Source organism: Lynx rufus, unplaced genomic scaffold (genome assembly GCF_022079265.1).
Source record: "Lynx rufus isolate CCGP_SWC_20201006 ecotype Redwood Valley unplaced genomic scaffold, mLynRuf1.p SCAF_7, whole genome shotgun sequence".
Taxonomy (NCBI): Eukaryota; Metazoa; Chordata; class Mammalia; order Carnivora; family Felidae; genus Lynx; species Lynx rufus.
The window spans coordinates 45,968,779-45,991,028 of record NW_025814889.1 but is presented as its reverse complement, the minus strand read 5'-3'; the positions used below and the strand labels follow the sequence as shown (position 1 = coordinate 45,991,028).

The following is a 22,250-nucleotide window of genomic DNA, read 5'->3' as shown; positions in this document are numbered from 1 at the left end:
CAGGGTCCTCCCCTCTCCAATGCCCTGTGTTCTGTGGGGGCCAGGAAACTTTTAAAAAGCCCAGGAATTTTTAAAAAGTTAGGTGAGGGCATGAAACTGACCACAAGGTGGCCTTTGGGAACCTTGCAGGACCTGCAAGTTAATCCCAAGAGGCTGGGGCCTTCCGAATAATACACACAGCCTTCCATCCTGATCTTCTGTCCTGCGGCACCACCAAGCCCTGGGGTGCTCACAGCCACGGCCGGGGGCAGCCAGCTGGACTGACGCTTATCTCTCTGGAGGACCACAGCACCTGTGACGTTTGGGGCCTCCCTCTGATAGGCAGCCAGATGTCCGGATGTGGGTTGGATTATTATTATTATTTATTTTATTTTTTGCGCAGTGCTGCTGCAAAGCACCCAGACCGCTGATTCCGTTGGAGCGTCACCAACTCCCAAGACTGTCCTGGAGGCTGGACTCTGCTAAAAGGTATCTGAAACTCAACAGCAGGCAGGGAGGGAGAGGCAGGGGAGGAAAGAGCGAGAGGGAGAAAAAGAGCGCTCTCCTTTTCACTTTATCCTTTTTAAAAGCATCTTTTTTTTTTTTTTTTCCCCCAGCCAAGACCCAAGAGCAACAGGAACAAACCTGATCCACGTGGCAGGATAAAGAGGAACCTGAAACCCTTTGCGTGTGTTTTCTCTTTCCTGACCAGCTGGGTTTGCCGCACTTTGTGAGATTTGCAAAAAAATAGGTATATATAATAGATATATATTTCCATAGGAAAACAACCCCGGATGTCTTCCCCTATATGAATGATGAAAAGTCAAACTGCATGGTCTTAAACAAAAAAAAACAAAAAACGAAAACACCATGAAACTAACAACAGGTGGACGGGTGAGGGTGAGGAATTACAGATGGAGAGGTTCCAAATGAGGAGGAAACGGGAACCGCGAGTCCCAGGCTCGTGCCCTCGGCCAGAATTCCAGCCCCGCCTTTGCTGGGTGGTTTGTCTAAGGTGCTCTGGGGGCCCTCCCGCTACACGAGACAGGTGTCACTCCCACTTCTGGGTCTCTTCCTGTTCTAGTCTCAGCCCGCCTGCTCGGCTCGCCTCCAGGCCCCTCGCGGGCAGGGGGCCCCCCGGCTGCTGGCCCGCTGAGGTGGTGGGTTGGTTCCCTCAGCATTCATCTTCTTGGTATATTTGTTCATCCAGCTCCTGGGACTCCAGGTGCTCCAGACGGTCCGTTCGGCCACTCATGATTTCATCCGGGGTTTTCATAAACCTTTGGTGAGAGGAAATGGACGAGCACAGAAGATTACATTTTCCTCCAGTTGCCTTCACCTTGAACTCTTAAACTAAAAGCAAAGGCCCCATCATCTCAAATAGCTGGACAGCTATTTGAACTCAGCCAGTAATGCTGACTTAGCACAAACTGGAAGGAGGTGCTCCTTCCTCTGAGTGCTGGAAAAAATGGCAAAATAACTATAAAAACGTCTAGGGTGGCTGTGAGCTGTGTCGTGCATTCCTGTACGACCATACGAGGGAACCCTGGTACAGCTCACTGATCTGCTGTTAGAGAGATTTTCCAATGACCTACGAGAGCTGTATATCCATTTCTATCCCAGACTGTGGGCCCAGGGAATGGTATGCAACACTTGAATTTACCTCAAAAGGACCCAATTAAATGCCAAATGGAAAATTTTCATAAAAGGGCAACTTAGTGGTGCTCTTAGCAGTTAGAAAGGCAAAGAGAATCATTTTCAATGTTATCACTGATCCAGCCAAAATGCTAGCAATGAATCCCCCTTAGCCTGTCTTCCTCTGCAGCTGGGTGCAGACAGCAAGGCTTATCTTCTTATTGGAAATCCTATCAGTGACCTGTCAGGGCCACGATTTCCACAGCGCAGGAAGGTGACCTGGTTGCGAAGGTTCTGCCCTCCCCGGAGTGCCGCTTCCACAGCCCCCTCGGCGCCTGCACACCCTTCTCTTCCCACTCTGCCCTGCACCAGATGAACGGTCCTAACACATGTCACTCCACATTCGAAAGCCTGTGATGACCACTTAACAGATAAAGCCAAGGACACACTCTTCGGCTTGCCCACCTGGGTTCTCTGTCATCTCTACCCAGGAAACTCTTGTCACCCACTGTTGATGAGCATGAAGCCTTTATTCTAGTCTGGCCAGTCTTTTTTCTTATACACATCATGGCCTTCCCTCCAAACCTCATCTGGCACTCTCTGAGCCCTGCTTATTCTTTGCGCCCTGCCCCTGCATCAAAGAGCCATGCAACAGCACCAGTCCACGCTGCAATCCTCCTTCCCTCAGTGCCTATAACCCTTGGAAAGACTACCCACAATTTAACACTTCACTTGATTACACACAGGGTTTTACACACCAAGAAGCCTTCATTTTGTGGCAAGTCTGGCTTCCATCCCTCATTTCCTCAAAAATGACCAACTCTTCTCACTAATAGCACGATCCTATCCTTTTATGTTGTCAAAAATCACTATTGGAAGCCTATGAACCTTCCAACTACTTCTGCTTCTCTTTTCTGCCCTTTATTGCTCAACTCCCCAAGTAGTACGATTTGTTGAGTCTGCACTCTGTCTTCTCCTTTCATCCCCTAACACTTCTCCCCAAAATCTGAAGTCACTGACAATCTCCCGAGGCCAAATCCACAGATATGCTATATTCGGCCCCCTACCCTACCTCTTTCTTCTCTTGACTAGTCTTCTGTAATAAGCTTCTGATATTCCAAATCAGGCTTGTCAAGAAACATTTACTGAAAGCCTCCGTAAGGTATAAAATAGAATTATATAAAATATAATCCTCTCCATTCTAGGATCTTATGACCTAGTTGTGGGGAGAAGGACTTCATATGTATAGCTATTGAAAATGCAAATCGTGATGTGGTTTAGGGCCAAGGGATCCAAGAGATGATGGAAGAAGACATCTGTGTGTGTTTGAGCATCATGATGGGTGGGACACTTGAGATAGACCTAGAGGGCATATATATTAAAAAAGCAAAAGTTAGAGGGATATATATTTCTGGCACAGGGGATCATATTAGTGTCGTAGGGTAGGTAGCTGGCAGTGTGTGTGATGAATTTGGAAGGCAGGGGAGTGGACCAGAGGTAGAAAGGATTATTGAATTAATCTAGGTGTGAATCATAAAGTCTAGACAAGGAAGCAACAACAATGCTTTTGCCTTTCTTATGTCTTCTAAATTCTCATGAAAGTGCTTGTCATTGGTAGACTCCAACCTGGAATTTGCTGGTAAGAAATCTTGGGAAATGTGGTTTCCAGGCTTCTAGCCCTAGCAACATAGAATGGAGTAGAAACAGTGTGGAATGGAAGAGCCAGGGACAATCCTGCATAATGACTGACCTGGATATAGGAGGAGTCAACAGTAACTCCAGCATCAAAGTTGGTTGCTTAAAACGACGTTGACACCACTGATGAGTAACAGGAATCCTGGATGGGGGGCAGGGGATATTTCTGGTATGTGGAGAAGGTATTTAAGTGGCCATGTACTATAAGAAGCTCTTGGAAATTCAGATTTCAGGGGGACTTCAGGGGGATCCTAGAGCTGGATATAGAACAAAGGCTGGTGAGTCTAATCATGAAGTCTAACTGAAGCTGTGTAATGGAATCATTTCATCCAGAAAGAACAGGAGCCGAGGACTACGTTTAGGGTCAAGGATGATGAGAAGCCATCAGCAGAGCCAGGGAAGCGAGGGTTCTTTTTTTTTTAACTCCTTCCCATTCTGTTCCCATCTCTTGACTAAGCTTTTCTGTTGTTTTTGAAGACGTCAATTGTTTCTACCCTTCCCAAGGTACCATTACTCCTAATGCTAAATAAAGCTTGAGTTCTCTGCTCTCTCTAATCTATCCCAGCGAATGGATCTACTCATGCAGAGTGTCACTTGCTACCTGTGTACAGACAATTCAAAATCCATCTCTCTAGCCCCATCGAAACTCTTTTCTGTCCCATCTGCCAAACCCATAACCTGACGTCATGTCTGTCGATCCCACCTTCTCCCAGCCTTCCCTTGGTCACCCCACGTCCATTACCATCAGTGTCAGTGACCATCCCTTCTACCTCTCCTGACTGGTCCTTGACATTCCTTTCTTCCTCTTCTCCTAATTCTTTCTCTTCTCTGGCAGAGTGCTTGGAATCACAATCTATGTGGTAGGTTAAATGGTTGGAACTCGTTAGCTGTGAGGAAGTCTGGAAAGAGGAGTGTCTATTGCAGCAGCTTCCAGACTTTTCAGATTATCATGCACCATAAAAAATATATATTTTGGGGCGCCTGGTTGGCTCAGTCGGTTAAGCATCCAACTTCAGCTCAGGTCATGATCTCACGGTCTGTGAGTTTGAGCCCCGTGTCGGGCTCTGTGCTGACAGCTCAGAGCCTGGAGCCTGCTTCGGATTCTGTCTCCCTCTACCTCTCTGCCCCTCCCCTACTCACGCTCTGTCTCTCAAAATATGAATAAACGTTAAAAAAATTAAAAAAAAAATATATTTTGACATCATGACTCAGCACGTACACACGCACACATGAAACAAAACTTTCCTGAATCATTAGCCACTCTTACTTCATGTGACACAGTCTGATATTTTCGACTCTATCCCACCCTGTTCAGTTTTGTTCTATTCCATTAAAAAAAAAAAGTTTAGACTGACTCATTAAATCTATTTCATGATTCGCTAATGGGTCATGACCTGAAGTTTGACAAACGCTGGTTCAGAAACCTGCTCACAAGCGTCGGGAACCTGGAAGTCTAGACCAATACCTCGCTTTGCCATTGACGGTGTTACTTTGGCCGGTCCTCTTAACTACCCTGGATGTTAAATCCAGATAATACGATTTGATCACTGCATTATTTTCAAGTTGAGTTGCACTGTGCTTACTTAGTTTGGGCTTTGTGACAGGACAGACATAAGTTAAAAACAAAAAACAAAAAACTGACTTCTTTTCCTGAAATTCGAACAACCCAGCATCTGGTATGCAATTTGTAGCAGCGATGGCTTTCCGTGTCAGACAGGCAGGTAGAGATCTTAACAGCCTCCCTCCTCCCTCTTATTTAAGGAAAACAATATCCTCCCAAAAGAAGGAAAGGAGAAAAAGGAAGCGCTACCTGAACAAAAGCCTTTGTCCTGGCTCCTTCCTGATAATGTTTAGTTTGTAGTAGTGGCGCAGGGCTCTGGACATTTTCTCATAGGTCATGTTTGTTCTGTTCTGTTTGTTCAAAGGAGGAAGAGAGAAAAAAGCACAAAGACACAGTGACATAAACCTCTGAAAAGGCGCTGGGGAGCTATTAAAATAAAAGCTCTTTGGCTGCTCGCGTGGCCCTACCAGCTTCGGGGAGCTACCTGCCCCCCAGCTGACCCCCAGGCCCACCAATTCCCACCCCCTTGGCCTTTAGACATGGGCGCCAAAATTTCTCCGAAGGTGAATCCCCTTTCGTCAGAAGTCTTGGCGCTGTGGCTAATAAAGTATATCCCACAGCAACCTCCCTCACTGCCTTCCAAGACTATGCTCTGATGTGCTCCATGAATTTCCTGCAGGTTCCCCTATCTGTGGGTCATCCTTCACCTTCCGACCCACAGAGAATTTTTCTCTTTCTCTTTCTTTCTTTCTTTCTTTCTTTCTTTCTTTCTTTCTTTCTTTTTCTTTCTTTCTCTTCCTTTCCTTTTCTTTCTTCCTTCCTTCCTTTTCTTTCTTCCTTCTTTCCTTTTTTCCTTCTTTCCTTTACTTTTTTTCTTTTTCTTCTCTCCCTCCCTTCCTTTTTCTCTTTCTTTCTGTCTTTCCTCTTTCTTTCTTTCTTTCTTTCTTTCTTTCTTTCTTTCTTTCTTCTCTCCCTCCCTCCCTTCTTTTCTTTCTTTCTTTCTTTCTTTCCTTTTCTTCCTTCCTTTTCTTTCTTCCTTCTTTCCTTTTCTTTCTCTTCCTTTCCTTTTCTTTCTTCCTTCCTTTTCTTTCTTCCTTCTTTCCTTTTCTTTCTTTCTCTTTCTTTCTTCCCTCCCTCCCTCCCTTCTTCTTCTTTCTTTCTTTCTTTCTTTCTTTCTTTTTCTTCTTCCTTCCTTTTCGTTCTTCCTTCCTTTTCTTTCTTTCTTTCTTTCTTTCTTTCTTCCTTTCTTCCTTTCTTCCTTTCTTCCTTCCTCCCTCCCTCCCTCCCTTCTTTCTTTCATTGCAACGACCTTTCTCCAACTTGTGTTTCTGGTTTGTCATTTTAAGGAAGAGATTTTTTTGTTTGTTTGTTGGAATTCCTGTTGTGGAAGGAAGAATACAGTGGTTCCGAGCCCTGGGGCTCCGGGCACCATCCGGAGCTTGCAGAGGGATTTTTCTCTGTGACTCACGCACTGAAGAGTCTGTCAGTGGGGCCTTGCCGTATTTGGTCATGGCCTGCAATTCGGTCTTCCTCACTGGAACCAGAGCACAGGCTTCCAACCTCTAAGGCTGCAGCCCCCCACCTCCCCTGCCCCCCAGCCCCCCGAGCTCGGCTGGGCCCCACTCTGTCCCTGCTCACTCAGCTCATCTGAGGCTGTGCCATCAAGGTGCTTTGCCTGCTTTGCCCACATCTACCTGGCTGTGGTCAGGCCTGGATCTTGGTTACTTGCTTTTGTTTTTTTAGTAAGAATACAGATTTACTTATTTAAATATTTTTTGAGGGGAGAGACTCTTTGCTCTATTCTTTTCTTACCTTATTTTATTTTATTTTATTTTATTTTATTTTATTTTATGCCCATTGATCAGTACTTTCTCCTGCCCCTCTCTCCCCAACCCCGGGCCACACCACTCCACTCTTTGGTTCAGCAAATTTGCCTGTTGTAGATACTTCGTGTGAGTGGCAACAGGCAGGATTTGTCTTTCTGGGACTGGCTTAGTTCACTTAGCAGAATGTCGTCAAGATTCCTCCAATGCCGTAGCCTGTGACAGGATTTCTAACCTCCCTTAAGGCTGAGTAATCTTCCTCTGTATGTATACGGCAGTGTTTCTTTATCCAGGCATCCATCATGCATGTTTAGGGTGGTGTTTCACCCACTTTTTACCTCTATGCACTTCAACAGTTTTCCTAACTCTAAAAGATTGGATCTTTTAAATTCTACTCCCTTTTCCCAGGGTGGAAAATTGTGGGGCGGACAGTTCTTGCCTGTTTGCTTTTCAAGGGGATGTCACAGTCAGAATGTGAGCATTTCCATGTCGAAGGGGGCCTTTGCCGACGTGGGTGTTTCTCACTGAGCGGAACAGAAGCGATACCTCCCCAGCTCCCTTGTGAGTCACAGAGCCCCTGCTCCTCAGCTCCTAGCGACACACGGGTGGCAGCACCAGGTGGAGGGGATGGGATGGAGGGCCACTTCCAACGCAGCCCTACCAGACCGGGGGGTGTGAAGTTAACTGACACCCGGCATAAGTAACACATGGAAAGTGGCATCTTTACTTATGTCCTTCCCTTTGCAACTAATTGAGCAGTGAGGAATAAACTAAATAATGATGGGCACACTTGGGGGGCAGAAGACAGACAATTATCCTCCAACCTGGAAATGAAGGCTTTATTTTGGCATTACTTCACACAGCAAATATCTGGTGCCCTTTTACCTTATGGTTTCCCCACAGTCGAGCCAGTCCATTGGGATCCACTATCCGGAATATTTTGGATTCTTTGTCTTCCCATCGGATGAAGTTTTCGTACCGGCTGTCGGAAAGCAACTGATAGACGTAATCCCAAAGCAGTCTACAGTCTACAGAGGAAAAGAGCAAGAAAACATTGATTATGTTTCTTGTTGAGGCCCTAAGAATAACAACCAGAAAATAATCCAGTAGCCGCTCCTGCCTAGTGTGGATTGATGGTCTAACTTTCTTATTTCACAGTGAGGAGACCAGGGCCCAGAGAGATCTGGCAGATGGTGCTGGAGAAAGGCAACCTTTGACCCATGGAGGCCTCAGAGACCATCCTGGCCAACGGCCTCCCCTCCACAGATGGGGATGCAGTGGCCTGGAAGAGGAAGCAGCCTGTTCAAGGTCATGACCGATGACTTGAACTTGAGCAGAGCTCACACGAAAGACACAGAGCAAGCCAAAAGAGGGGTAAAAACAGGCTGGTGGGGATGAAGGGTGGAAAGAGAGCCCCAGTGTTTAAGCAAGCAGTATGGTGTTCCTGGTGATACTGCAGGATTGTTCTGGTGTTGGAGGCTGAATAGATACAGATGAGAAGATTGGGGTAGGCTAAAAAATGGCAGAAAAACAAGTGTGATGCGTGAAACGCTGCAGAAAAAGAAACTGTGAGCTAGCATGGTTTTCAAAAAGAAGAGAGATATTCTTACTACAGCATCCCCCGGAGTTCTCAAAAACCAGTTTATTGTCACAAAATCAGCGTAGAAAGGAACCCAGGGCAAAACGTCACTTTTCCCATCTGTAGGACTGACGTTCTGTCACTTGGCCAGGCTACAAATATTTACTGAGTTCATACAGGCCAGGTATTGTGCTAGGCTTTGGCTCCTGGCTGAGGGCTGGCATATTAAAACGAGAAGACACATACCGCATAATTTCCCTTGTTCTAGTGCTTTCTGGATTTGGGCCGTCATGGTCTGTGGTTTGCCCTCTAGGCCCCCTTGTTGGGTGGATGGAGACACATCCTATCTATGTGTACTTTTGGAATGGTCTCCAGATGAGAGTAAGAGACTCCAGTTTTCAGGGGTTTCACTGTTGACTCTGGGGAGCTTTGGTAGGCTGGAGCCAGAATGGCTGGTCGTGAATGATCGATTACCGAACGCTGTGTATGTGTTCAGCACGTGTCGTGCGTCTTTCCTAACCCTCTGAGGCCTGAGGGGGCCGGGATATGAATTCCTGGGCTCCTGCACTACAGTGTGCTGACTTCCTTATGTTGGGTGAGGCCCAGCACACCTGGGCAGGGAGTGTCTAATTGGGACGTGGAGTATTTTAGAGCCAACACATGCACCTCCCAGAGAATGAAACACACCCTTCTCAGGAGTATATTCACAAGGGGAATTGAGTCAGGTCACCCTGGGCAGGTTTCCTAAATCTCCCCGAGATTCTGCTTCCTCATATATGAAATGGGAATCACACATACTTTATAGGATCACTGCATTAGTGATATTGCAAGTGAAGGAAAAGTAATGAAAATAGCAACAATGCTACGTATCGGGTAGCCTACTAGCAGGCACTGTGCTGCACTTGACCTTGAGGACACCTTCTGAGGCAGGTGCTGTTGCTATTCCTATTTTATGGACAAGGAAGCTGGGGCTTAGAGGGTTTGGTAATTTACTCCAAGGGCACAGCTCGTGAGTGATGCACACACACACAGGATTCCAGGCTCTGCACCACTCTGAAGCCCGTGCCCCACCATTCTTCCTGATGGGTTTTCTATTCTCAGAGAAGCCAGTTAACAGGTAGATATCTGTAAAATTTTAGGCCTTTCCAGAACAAGGTTTAGCTCTGTTTAGTGTAAGCTTTATGAAATCCAGCCTTTTCTCTGAACAGCCCAAGCAAGGAACTGGCATAAAATGTGGCATTTTCTAAGAAGCTTAATCTTGCAGGAAACTGACATTAAACTTGAAATGACCATAAATCTCTTTACTGTAGCCTCCCCCCCCCTCCATTATCTGTGTCTAAACATTAATGGAATGTGCAAGTTACTGGGTTTTAGAAAAGGACAAACGGTGCTCTTCGTTGAAGACACCAGGTGCTCTGCGAGTTTGAACCCCATTCTGGGGACAGAGACGGCCAGCCACTTCTATTACCCGCCTGCCAGCCAGAGGGAGAGAGTGGGGGGACCCAATCTGAGCACCATAAAGTACCTGGAGAAGTCAGGGTCACACTGAGAAGACTGAGAAGACTCTAGCTCATTTTTTAAAAAAGTTTTTATTTATTTATTTTGAGAGAGACAGCGTGAGCAGAGAAGGGGCACAGAGAGAGGGAGAGAGAGAATCCTAAGCAGACTCCGCACTGTCAGCACAGCGTCCGATGCGGGACTAGAACTAATCATGACCTGAGCAGAAACCAAGAGCCGGACTCTTAACTGACTGAGCCACCCAGGCGCCCCCTAGCTCATTTTTAAGGCTCTTGTAACAGGACGACTCTATTTCTAGGCAAAGCAGTGGGGAAGGCAATGGGCCCTAACCCTCCTTGCCATCTCCTTGCCCTGGAACACTGTTACTACAAATGGAAAACCAAGGACTGAGCTGCGGATTCAGTGTTTGTCCCATCATACAATGGCAGATGCATTTACATTTCCCCCCAGCCTCTCCCAGTTGGAAAACCTCTGACAAAACCAAATATTATCGCATAGAATGCCAGTAAATTAGAAGGAACAACAAAGGGGGTCTGTGTCTAACTCCTATATCGCTCCTCCACATGGGAGAAATCATCTTCACTGCAGGGGCTTGGTGTCACCTGGATCGGGACTCAATCTCTCAAGTGTCCATTTTACTAACATTGAATAGTAATGAACTATTGGATTGTCTTCAACGGTTTGATATAAAGAAACTGTGCCCATATGAAGGTGAACAATATATTGCTAGTCCTCTCACCTCTCGGCCAACTGGAGCTAAAGTATAAAGCGGATGGTCCTGCCATCCCCTCTGCACAAAGACTTTCACTTTCATTGTGTCTGTGGTTTCTGTTTTACTGTTGTGGTACCTTCTACTTATCACAAAACAGTGCAGTGTGAACCAGACCATTTCTCCAAGCAAGGGCTTAACCAGCACTGAGGTCCATGCAGGGGCTTCAAACTTGGATCTTTATGTAAACCTTTTCCTAAAAAAGATCTTAGAGGGGTGCGCCTGGGTGGCTCATTTGGTTTGAGCCTCTGACTCTTGATTTCGGCTTGGGTCGTGGGATCAAGCCCTGCGTTGGACTCTGTGCTGAGTATGGAGACTACTTGGGGTTCTCCTCTCTCTCTCTCTCTCTCTCTCTCTCCCTCTGCCCCCTGAAGATGTGTTCTCTTTAAAAAAAAAATTCTTTTTTTAAAAGATCTGGAATGCTATCTGCTCCTTGGTTGGTAAATGAAGGGCAGGGCTCACTGGAGAACAGACTTCACCTATATGTTTCAAGAACATTGGATTCTTGCAAACTTTTCCCTTTCATAAATGTGAAAATAACCCCAAACAAGCTGCCAGCTGATCACTTTAAATGACATTTAACCCAGCAAAGCCAACATTAGCTGAGTAATAAAAATATGTTGACATTCAAGACATATTGAATTATTCAGTCACTAACAGAGGTAGCAACAGGAATTTTGTGGCATAAAGCAGTTGTTTCAAACTCAGAGTATTAAGTGGCTTTTATAACTCTATTATTGATTGTTTGGTTTCTTTAGTTAAAAATTATTCCAGATGATAAAAATAAATGCCTGATCATACAAGAGATTTTTTTCCCTTTCTTCTTCTTCTTCTTCTTCTTCTTCTTCTTCTTCTTCTTCTTTTAACAATTAAAGTTCAGCCATGTGAGTTAATTTGTTTTTAAGATTTCAATTAAATAAAAGGCAGAACCTTTTTAGTTCCCTAGATCCTCTGGAGGTTATTACCATAGCCTACCTGCAATTTTTCAGCTCTGTCGAAATCCACATCTGCACAGATACAATGTTCTTTGATCATCAATGAAAATGCTTAATAAATTCACCAAATGCTATAATAAAATTCACTAAACTCTATAAATAAAAGATTATCCTATAATATAACCCTCGAACATGCATGTGAAAAAATTTTATATTACAAAGTATTCATTAATTCTAAGTGCATTTCTCTTAAACTAAAGGGCCTTTATATGAAGGCACATGGGTATTTTAAACACATGTCCATTATTTGGATTGTCTCTTCCATGAGAGGAAGTTTATAAAAGGGTTTAGTTCAAGTGACGTGCCATTTTTTGGTTGCAGAGAGCATTCTCTCTCCTTCCTGCTGGGTGAGGTGCCCTGGGTACCCACAGCTAAAAGGCATTGTAAAAATTCCCTTCCTGTGGTTAAGGAGAAATATTTCCACTCCCACGTCTGTCTCTTACCAGAGACTCATTGTACACGCTCGCAGAGCAGAGACTGTAAAAAGATGGGCGATTCACACATAACCAACATAGTTTCCAATGAAAAAAATCATGCTAGACAAAGCTGATGTTTCAAAATCTGAGTGGGCAAGTCAAGTTATCGACAAAGGGAATGTTTAATGATGGTGGTTAATTAAAATTTTGGGAGAGCTTCTGAGAAAGTAATTTTATGTTGTTCTAACTGCCCAAATGGAATTTTAAATGAAGGTCTGTAAACTGGAGTTCCGTGGGTATAATCACCAACTCACCAGACGGTGAGTGTCCCTGTTTTACTTAAGTTTATTGCAAAAAATTAATGGATTTATTTCAGGTTCAGCAACAAAACCGCTAAGTAACGTACAAATTAGAAAGTTACTCCTCTGCTTGAGAGCAGTGGTTCTAAACCAGGGGCAATCTTGCCCTGTAGGGAAGGTATTTGGCAATGTTTGGAGATAATTTTGGTTGTCATAACTGGGGTGAAGGACGCTACTGGCCAGGGATTCTGCTAACTATCTTATAATGCACAAGTCAGCTCTCCCCCATTCCCCAACAAAGAATCATTTGACCCAATTACCACGAGTCCCAAGCTTGAGAAACTCTGCTTATAGGAACACGAGCTTTACAACATGCACAGCTCAGGGTTTTTTGTTTGTTTGTCTGTCTGGGGTTTTTTTTGTTGTTTGTTTTTGCTTCCCACCCTCCCCCCGCCCCCCCCCCCCAATTCTAGATCAGCCATTACCTAGAAGCAGATGAATCCAGCTCAGCCAACCCTGTGCTGATACACAGAGGTGTGTTTACAATGGGCAACTGCTTGCATTCTGCCACGGCTTAGGAAAACAGAAACCATATGTGCACGGTGGCAAGCTGGGTGGGGGAGAAGTGAGGGTGAGGGATAGAGATCTGTGCTTCCTGGCTCCACGGGGGCATGGGGACCACAGCTGCAAACGAGGTTGGCCCTTTTCACTTCTGGTTGCATAAGGCGTGGAGTGAGGCTGGGCTGCACTGGCAGAGCTGAGCTTAAAACGCCAGCCCCTGCTTTGCTCAGGTGGGGGCAGCCCGGGAAAACTGCATCCCTACCTCCCGGCAGTCGGGGCAGTCACGTTGTATTACAGAAATGTGTGTCCTTAAGCAAACTGGAATTTCCAGTCTCCCCGAGCTCCTTCTACGATTTTCCGCCCAGCCACTGTGCTGTGACCGTTTTATCTTGTAAAAACGTTGTCCTGAAACTTCCTTCTCTTTCAGGGCTCTTTGATTTCTCGGTAGTGCAGTGAAAATAAACTGCAGTGACTCAGCCAGTGTGAGAAGGTGGAGACACTTGGGATACTCCCCCTGAGCAAAGCCCCGGGGGGTGAGAGGGAGCGCAGAGGTGAATCTCCAAGGAGATAAGGAAACCCGGGCGCCTTGAAGGGGTGCCCTTTGCAGGCCAGTGTCACTTGAAACAAATGCCTAGGACACAGGCCTCCGAGGTCAATGCCCCTGCCAGCTCTGGGGAGTGGGGGTGGGGGTGGGGCCAGCTGTACCCGCTGCCCTCCCCTCACTCTCTGCAGCCCTGCAGTAGGGCGAAGAAAAAAAACGGAGCAGAGAAGGGGCTCTCGTGCTCAGTAATTAGCCGACTGGTGCTGTGCATTTACATGTTGTCTCATTAGTACTCAACAGAGCCCGGAAATGGGTATTAGATTTTTTTTTTTAATGTTTATTTATTTTTGAGAGAGACAGAGAGAGAGTGAAAGTGGGGGAGGGCAGAGAGAGGGAGACATAGAATCCGAAGCAGGCTCCAGACTCTGAGCTGTCAGCACAGAGCCCAACACAGGGCTCGAACCCATCGACGGTGAGATCATGACCTGAGCCAAAGTCAGAGGCTTAACTGACTGAGCCGGCCAAGCACCCCTTTTTAAAAATAGAAAATATATTGGGGCGCCTGGGTGGCGCAGTCGGTTAAGCGTCCGACTTTAGCCAGGTCACGATCTCGCGGTCCGTGAGTTCGAGCCCCGCGTCAGGCTCTGGGCTGATGGCTCAGAGCCTGGAGCCTGCTTCTGATTCTGTGTCTCCCTCTCTCTCTGCCCCTCCCCCATTCATGCTCTGTCTCTCTCTGTCTCAAAAATAAATAAACATTAAAAAAAAAGAGTAAAAATAGAAAATATATATTTTTTAATGTTTACGGAAATGGGTGTTAGTATTCTCCTTATGATGGAGAAGGAAACCAGGCCTCAGGGACAGTAAGCCCCTGTTTGGAGACAAGACCTGGATTCCAATCCTGCTTATTCCTGGAAATGGGTGTTAGTATTCTCCTTATGATGGAGAAGGAAACCAGGCCTCAGGGACAGTAAGCCCCTGTTTGGAGACAAGACCTGGATTCCAATCCTGCTTATTCCTGAGTGCACGCTTTCCCACAGGCCCACGCTGCTTCCCCGGGAACACTCCGGGCCAGCTGTTGGTTGGGACCCCAGGTCGGGAGCCCTGGGGGTTCTGCAGAGGGTTATCTGCCTGAGACAGTGAGGGATGATGTGGCTCTTTTAGCTAGTACTGAAACCCTGGGCCTCTCTGGTTCATGGGAACACCCCACACCCGTCCTTCTCTTCCTCAAACACAGACATTTACACACAAGCATACAAAGGCACATCTTACCACCGAGGCCCAGGAACGAGACTGCCCCTCGTCACTTTCACACTGAACCCTTTAGACTTCTCTTTTATGAAGTCTTTTTCCCCTCCGGGCGCCTGTGTGGCTCAGTCGGTTAAATGGACAACTCTTGATTTCAGCCCAGGTCATGATCTCATGGTTCGTGAGTTTGAGCCCCGCACTGGGCTCTGCACTGACAGCATGGAGCCTGCTTGGGATTCTCTCTCTCTCTCTCTCTCTCTCTCTCTCTCTGCCCCTCCCCTGCTCGTGCTCTCTCCCCCTCTCTCTCTCAAAATAAATAAACTTAACAAAAACAAAAAATAAAGTCTTTTTCCCTTCAAGGCTGGTCCCGAGGCTCATTAATAAAAATAAATAATTAAGTCCATGAGCCTCACTGGAAACCACTTGGCCAGCATTAAATACCGTGGGGGAGGAAGTAGGCGTGGAAGCAGGGGGAAGAGTACAGAGTGACTTCCCCTGGCCTCCCCGGGCCCCTGAGGATGTGCCTCCAACTTCTTTGGAGGCTTATCCAAGCGGAGCTTATTTTTCTTCATCTGATTGAAGGTTAGAGGCTTCCAGGATTGAACTTCTGTGCATACAGAACTCATCCAGTCAATAAAACCAAATCAGGAAAGTACATTGTTCTAGGCAGGTGACAAATGAGCAGTACAGGAGACTCCGTGTCTCCTCGATGAGAATCTTTTTGTTTCTGTTTAAAACGTAACCTTGAGAGATAATAGGCATATTTTTGCAAGTGTCTTTAAAGATCTGAAAGATTGCCATGACGTGTGTTATTAGAAAAGAGAGCACGAGCTTGGGGGTGGGGTGGATTTTATGTCTTATCTGCTGCAGATAACCATGAAGATGCTCATGTCTGCAAAGAGAATCAGGGAGCTAAGCAAAAGTTGTGAGATAAGCACAAGAAAAGAAATATTCTCTATTTGGATGGATCATGGACTTGGAACAAACCGTCTGTACAGACCTGTAAAATCCCCACGTTTGTGCAGCAAATGAAGGACGATGAATGGATTATAAACCGGTGCGCCAAATGAAACTTGTGTCCGTAGCAGATTTTGGGATTAAGGCCAGGGAAGGGACAAGCAGACAGGAAGTCTGGTAACTCAGGTTTTAATGGAATTGAAGAACTTTAAGAGAAAGCCAAATCGACTTAAAATTCTTCTTTGAAGACTTGGCTGTCGATAGTTAAAACCAAAGCAGAAGCTTAGTTTGTTTGAGGGCACAGAATCAGAGGAATCCTGCCTTATGTCAATAAAGACACAAAATTTGGCATCTAGAGATGCTATGCCCTGCCACCTAGAAAAAGGCCTGGCACATACAGATTCGTGATCATTTTTGAATAAATGGATGAATGACTTAACTGCACAATTCAGGTATGCAAAGAAACAACTTCTTCCACTTAACTGTATTTTATCGATGTTCATGATGCTATTGCAACTATTCCGGACTGGTCTGCAAACAGCCTACAGTCTAGCACTTGCCTCCTTTCTTACATCACTTGTTATTGTTCTTTCTACATGTCTTAGGCATGCCTCATGCTGTAAAGTGCAAGTAATTCCTTGAGAGCGGGGACAATGTTTTCAACTTCCGCATCCCACGTTATGCCTAGGATTTGAAGCACACTGTGCTGCACATCCGAATCAACAATGCCGTAGAACGGGGGGGCAGCAAATGTTTCCTGCAGCGTTTTCTGCAAATATTTTAGGCTCTGTTGGCCATACAACCTCTGTTGCAACCGCTCCACTCCGATGTTACAATGCCAGAGTGGCCTCCCGACAGCACTAAGTGAATGGGTGTGGCTGTATGCCAATAAAACTTGATTTACAAAAACAGGCGGTGGCTGATTTGGCCCACGGGCCAGAGTTTCCAATCCCTGCTCTGGAGTCCCAGGTCAGAAGGAAACACGGGTGTTGGAAAGGACACTGGAGGAAACTCAAGGCTGGACTCTGGATGTGCCTGAATCTCAGTTTCTTCATCTGTGAAAGACCCTTCTGGCTTCGAAATCACCGAGTTCTAAGAAGGAATGTCAATATGTACTAAAAACACGACTCACGGCATCACTGGTGCTACGTCTCATCACCTTATGGTGCTCACTGCCAATATACCCTTTGGATATGAAACACGTTGGCAAAGCACAGACCAGTAAAACGTTCGTGGGCTGAGAAAAGTGCTAGAAGGTTCACAGATGCTGCCCCAACCCCCTATGTCTTACCGCCCCCACCACGCAATCCCTTCATGAGCATACCAAATAGGAACTAAGCCCAGAAAGAAGCAATTTGGGGGTACCTGGGTGGCTCAGCTGGTTGAGCATCCGACTTCAGCTCAGGTCATGATCTCGTGGTTCACGAGTTCGAGCCCCGCGTCGAGCTCTGTGCTGACAGCTCAGAGCCTGGAGCCTGCTTCGGATTCTGTGTTTCCCTTTCTCTCTCTGCCCCTCCCCTGCTCACACTCTGTCTCCCTCACTCTCAAAAATGAATAAATGTTAAAAAAAATTTTTTTTTTAAAGAAAGAAGCAGTTTGCTCACTGTTACATACACCACTGGCTATTCAATAAAAAGTTTGAACCCAGGGGTCTTGGCTCACTCTATTCCATATTAAATCCTTTCCCATAAACTCTGGCTATTCTCACTTATTAACCTCAACAGCAGTCCTTCTTATCCTCTTAAAAATAAGTGATACCTTTAAAAATAAGCTACATGCTATGTTTAAATAGATCTAATTTGTGGTTTGTATTTAAGCTGTCTACCACCTCCTACATTTCTTCTATGGATTTTTTTTATTAAAAAAATTTTTTTAATGTTTAGTTATTTTTGAGAGAGAGAGAGAGAGAGAGAGAGAGAGAGAGAACGAGCAGGGGAGGGGCAGAGAGAGAGAAACACACACAGAATCTGAAGCTGGCTCCAACTCTGAGCTGTCAGCACAGAGCCTGATGCGTGGCTCGAACTCACGAACTGTGAGATCATGACCTGAGCTGAAGTCAGACGCCCAACCGAGTGAGCCACCCAGGCACCTCTCTTTTAGTGATTATTTTAATTCTTCTACAAGACCAATACCTAAGTAAACTATCATAGCTGTGCAGATCACCTCCAAACTGTATGATAAAATCCCAATTCGGTGATATTAGAAAGTGAGGGGAAAAAAAGAATTATGAAATATGATAGATTTTTAATGGACTTGGAGTCCTAGATTTATATTTCTACCTGAAATAGATAAAAATATACTGGACCTTACCTTGCTCTGGAGTTTTCTCTATCAGGAATGACCTTTTTCTAACCTTCACTTGCTCATATTCTAAGCATGCTAAGCCCAGCTGAAAGCCAGCCCCTCCGCGAAACCTTCCCTAACACCCCGACTCTGACTCCTCATGACCCCGACGCTGACTCCTATAGTACTTGACGGGAGTCCTTCACAGACCCCACACACGACACTGACCGCCAACTGCATTCAGCCTTTTCAAGATTTTCCAAGATTGTGTGTTAGACCTCCTGGAACACCCCACCCCCACGAACGCAGTCCAGTGCCCAAACACAGCAAGCGCCCAAATACATAAATCCCAAAGTACTTGAGCAAATGGCATCCGAATGGACAGAAATCTGGCTTCCCTTTTTGATCCGCATTCATAAGCGGTGTTTCCATCCACACCCTCCGGCGATGGCATTCGGCAGTGCTGTGCAAAAAGCTTCAGGAACTAAGTTTTCGCAGTATTCGTATCTGCTCTACAGATATGAAGGCTTTTTTATGGCTGTTCAGTAATGCCACACTTTACACAGGAATAACTCAATGAGGTCGGCCCCTAAGAAATAGAATTTTACAACGATCTGGTGGTCCAAAAAGACACTAGAAGGGTAGGAGAGAAGAGACAGGGCTATCCCAAGTGAAACAAAAGGGCATGGAGCCCTGAGGAGTTCGCTTCAGAGGGTTAGAATCAAGACAAAGTGTTCGATTGTAGACTTTCTAACCCTATCATTTCACCCTTGAGAAAAACAGTGACTTGCAGTTAAATCAGCTGGTCTGGATTTGGTTAAATTAGTTAATACTTACATCTGGAGACTTTTAAACTTGTGAGCATATCATTAGAGCTAATTAATCATAATTTTATAGATTCTATCACACCGAGGAGCATTCCTCAAAGGGTCTGGGCCCTAGGGTTACTTTATGTGAATATTCTGACTTCCTAGGGTCATAAAGAAAAGCATAGACTCCCCTATTCTGTGTGTTCTTGAGAGAGACAAGGGCATCCATGGGTGCCAAGTTTCATCACTGGGCTGGTATGATATTCCATGGAGTGTCTTATTGATGGGGCTAACTCCATCATGAAACAATTCTGATGTTTAGGAATAAGATTTTAAAAAATCGTAGCACAATTTCTTTTTTTTTTTAATTTTTTTTTTTTAGTGTTTATTTTTGAGAGAGAGAGAGAGAGAGAGAGAGAGAGAGAGAGAGAGATGGAGCATGAGTGGGGAAGGGCAAAGAGAGAGGGAGACACAGAATCCGAAGCCAGCTTCAAGCTCAGAGCTGTCAGCACAGAGCCTGACGCAGGGCTCGAACCCACAAACTGCGAGATCATGACCCTGAGCTGAAGTCGGACGCTTAACCGACTAAGCCACCCAGGCGCCCCTCGTAGCACAATTTCTAAGAGACTAATACTTTAAAATTTATAAACCTATTAAATAAGGAGAAATAACTCCATAAGTCTAAATTATTTAACTTTCTTGATGGATGGGCTTATCTTCAATTCCTAGAAGTCTCTGATAAGACAGCGTGACAGAGGAGGTGGACAGGACGTATGTTGCTGGGGAAGGCAGGTTCCTCGAGAGCAGCACTACCAGCAGCAGCCAACGGCACAGCAGTGAGTGCCTTGTTGCCCCTGTTACCCAACCCCTGTTTGACCTTTGCTCCTCTGGGGTTCTGTTTCCTCCGTGGCTTCCCTGGTCCAGATGACTTTTCATATAAAATGAATATAGCAGTAATAAGCAGCTTCTAAGAGCTACCCGGAGAATGAGAAACAAGTAGAAAGTATCTGCAAAATGTCCAGTACTGCTGTATAGACCGTGCAAGAAATAAGACACGAAGGGTATGTATAGGCAAGAAAGGTCTGGCCTGGGAAGCATAAGACAAGTCATTTATATGCTTCACAGTAATATACTGACCCCATCCTCTTTCTCCAACCATCTGGGGAAATTCACGTGTCTTGTTTGAGCGCTTTGCTTCTTTATAAACCCCCTATGTTTTTCCTTTCACGATTTGTTTTTAGATTAAAACATACATACACACATAGGCATATATGTAAAGGTAGAGAAAAAAATAACACGAATCCTCGTTGTATCCGTCACCCAGCCATACAGCCGTTAGCTCACAGCCAGCCTTATTTTATGTACACCCCACCCATGCTTCACCCCCAGTGCCGTGGGATCCTTTTGAATCAAATCCCAGACACAGATCATTTCACTTTTCATGGTTTTTCAAACGTAAGTCACATTTCTTTGCCATTTCATTTTCTTCATTCAACACACTCACGTAAATGATTTGTAACAGTAAAACTGAGGCAACACTGGAGGTGTACCTGAAGCCAGAGAAAAATTTAGAAACAAATAATTTAAATAAAAAAGGGACAATGCGTCACGGCAGAGGGAGTTAATGTAGCCTGTAGCTCCCTGTGCGGTCACGCTGTTAGGAGCACGGCTCCATCCTGGGGCTTAGCTGGGGCTCTGGCCTGGGGGACAGCTCATGGAGGAAGGGGGCATTTCTCGCCTTTCCCTGACCGGGTCTGACTTCTCCTTCCTCTGTGCCCCCCTCCCGTTACTGAACACATATTCCCCTTCAGCCCTGAGCGACCTCTCTGCAAAGCCCTTCCTCAATTCCTGCAGTCAAAATGCACCTTCTCCCCACTTTGCTTCCACAGGACTTAATTATCCTAGCACACAGTCAGCACTCGATAAGTGCTCGTGTACCGAATGAATGGGACATATGACTGATTTCACCGTGCCTTACAGCTTAGTTAGTGGTTTTCCCATCTGTCTCCGCCAGTAAATATTAAATTCCTTGAGGAGACAACTATTCCATCAGCTCTGTGTCCCCCTACTTCCTGATGCATTTATCTGTGCATAGTAGGTGCTCAACAACTGTCTCCTGAAGGGAGAGATGCTCTAGGAAAAGAGCTGCCCTTGCCAAGTGGCTGGAGGAGTAAGTGTCTGGGGGATGACTTCATGTAAATTACGGGCAGACGAGCACAACACAATGTGTAGATTTTTTCTCACTGGTTTCCACTCGTTTCTTGTCTGAGGGAAGCAAATTTGGGCTTGTCATCATAAAAGGAGAAGAATTCGGGAGTGGTTTCCTCTGTCCAAACGACCCAGGAACATCTGCCTCCAATACCATAATCGTGTTTTTCTCTCCCACCTTCTCCCAAGGTGAAGGCTACGTTGAGTTACTGCCCACGGGACAGAATTACAGGTCTGAATCTGAGACAAAGGTTCTTTATGCTGTGTCTGGTCATTAATTAGCTGCTGGAAACTTCAAGACAGGGCCATTAGCATGCTCATAAACCTTTTATTTTAAATGTTTTCGCTTAGCCATGATTCTGATGTGACTCTCCTTGTAAGCTGGACGTAGGACATTTGTTTCTTAACATTTCTGAGGCTCATTAACTACTCCATCCCAGCGGCTCATTAACTAGCCCATTAGGGATTTCACTTCATTCAGGCAGAAGCCTCCGCTTGCCCTCACAGAACCTTCGAGGGCGCCTAATTGGGAACCCGTGTGAGGCCAGCTGCAAGGCTGGGGAGACAGCGGGGCTTGTCAGGTCTCCCCCGAGGCTGGAGTTGTCGTGAGGGGGGCGGCGCTCACCTACCTGCTATTCTCCCAATGGGCATGGCGTGCTCCTCGGGCGGGGAGACAGAGACCATGATGTGGTTCATGTACGCCAGGTCTTCCCGATGGGACAGGTTGATGGGCTTGCCTTCCCTATGCAGCCCGTCCTCGGAGAGCCTGGACTGTTTGAAATCCACGGAGTGCCGGGGGTTCAGGATCAAAGGGTGCATGATGGGACTGGGCATCAGCTGGATCACGCGTGTGCTCTCCTGCCGGGGGCTCGATGGCTTCTGGTGGGGCTCGGAGGACGGCGGGCAGTGGTTATTCTCCATGGGAGACACTGACAGGGGGTAGGACTCCTGGTGGTTGTTCTCCTGGTGGAGCCTCGGCCCCTGGGCCCTCTCGGCCGGGGAGAGGCGGCGGATCATGTTGTCCAGGGGGGACCGGAGGGGCCGCTGCTCGGGGTCGGGAGAAGGCCGGTGATTGGCTGTGACAGGCGATCTAGACCGGTGCAACAGTTCAATGGTGGGGGGGTTGTGGTGCACGTTCTCCACCGGAGGCCTCGGGGTCCTCTGGACACAATTATCTGTGGAGCAGAGGAAGAGACCATCACTGACCCCGGTGAGTTGTCCGGAGAGGGAGCCTGCTGTGGTTATAAAGGTAGTGAGCACTGGAGCCCGTGTGTGTGCTGGGCAGCACCTTTCGTCCCTGGATATGGAATGTCTTTTTTGCTGTTTAAAAAAACAATGAAAAGGGCACCTGGGTGGCTCAGTCAGTTAAGCATCCGA

General features: G+C 46.2%; 1 protein-coding gene across 4 annotated transcripts in view; it reads right to left on the bottom strand.

Moving 5' to 3' along the window:
* Window positions 1–358: 358 nt before the first annotated feature.
* The window catches only part of ETV6 (ETS variant transcription factor 6), a 251,345-nt gene continuing 229,453 nt past the window's right edge, over window positions 359–22,250 (bottom strand). For all 4 annotated transcript variants that reach the window (XM_047066018.1, XM_047066017.1, XM_047066020.1 and 1 more), the window contains 4 exons: window positions 21,503–22,048; window positions 7,579–7,721; window positions 5,120–5,220; window positions 359–1,259 (listed from right to left, as the gene is read on the bottom strand). In XM_047066018.1, coding sequence (XP_046921974.1) covers window positions 1,154–1,259; window positions 5,120–5,220; window positions 7,579–7,721; window positions 21,503–22,048 — 896 coding nt within the window. In that variant the 3' untranslated portion in view covers window positions 359–1,153. The remainder of the gene's footprint in view (window positions 1,260–5,119; window positions 5,221–7,578; window positions 7,722–21,502; window positions 22,049–22,250) is intronic.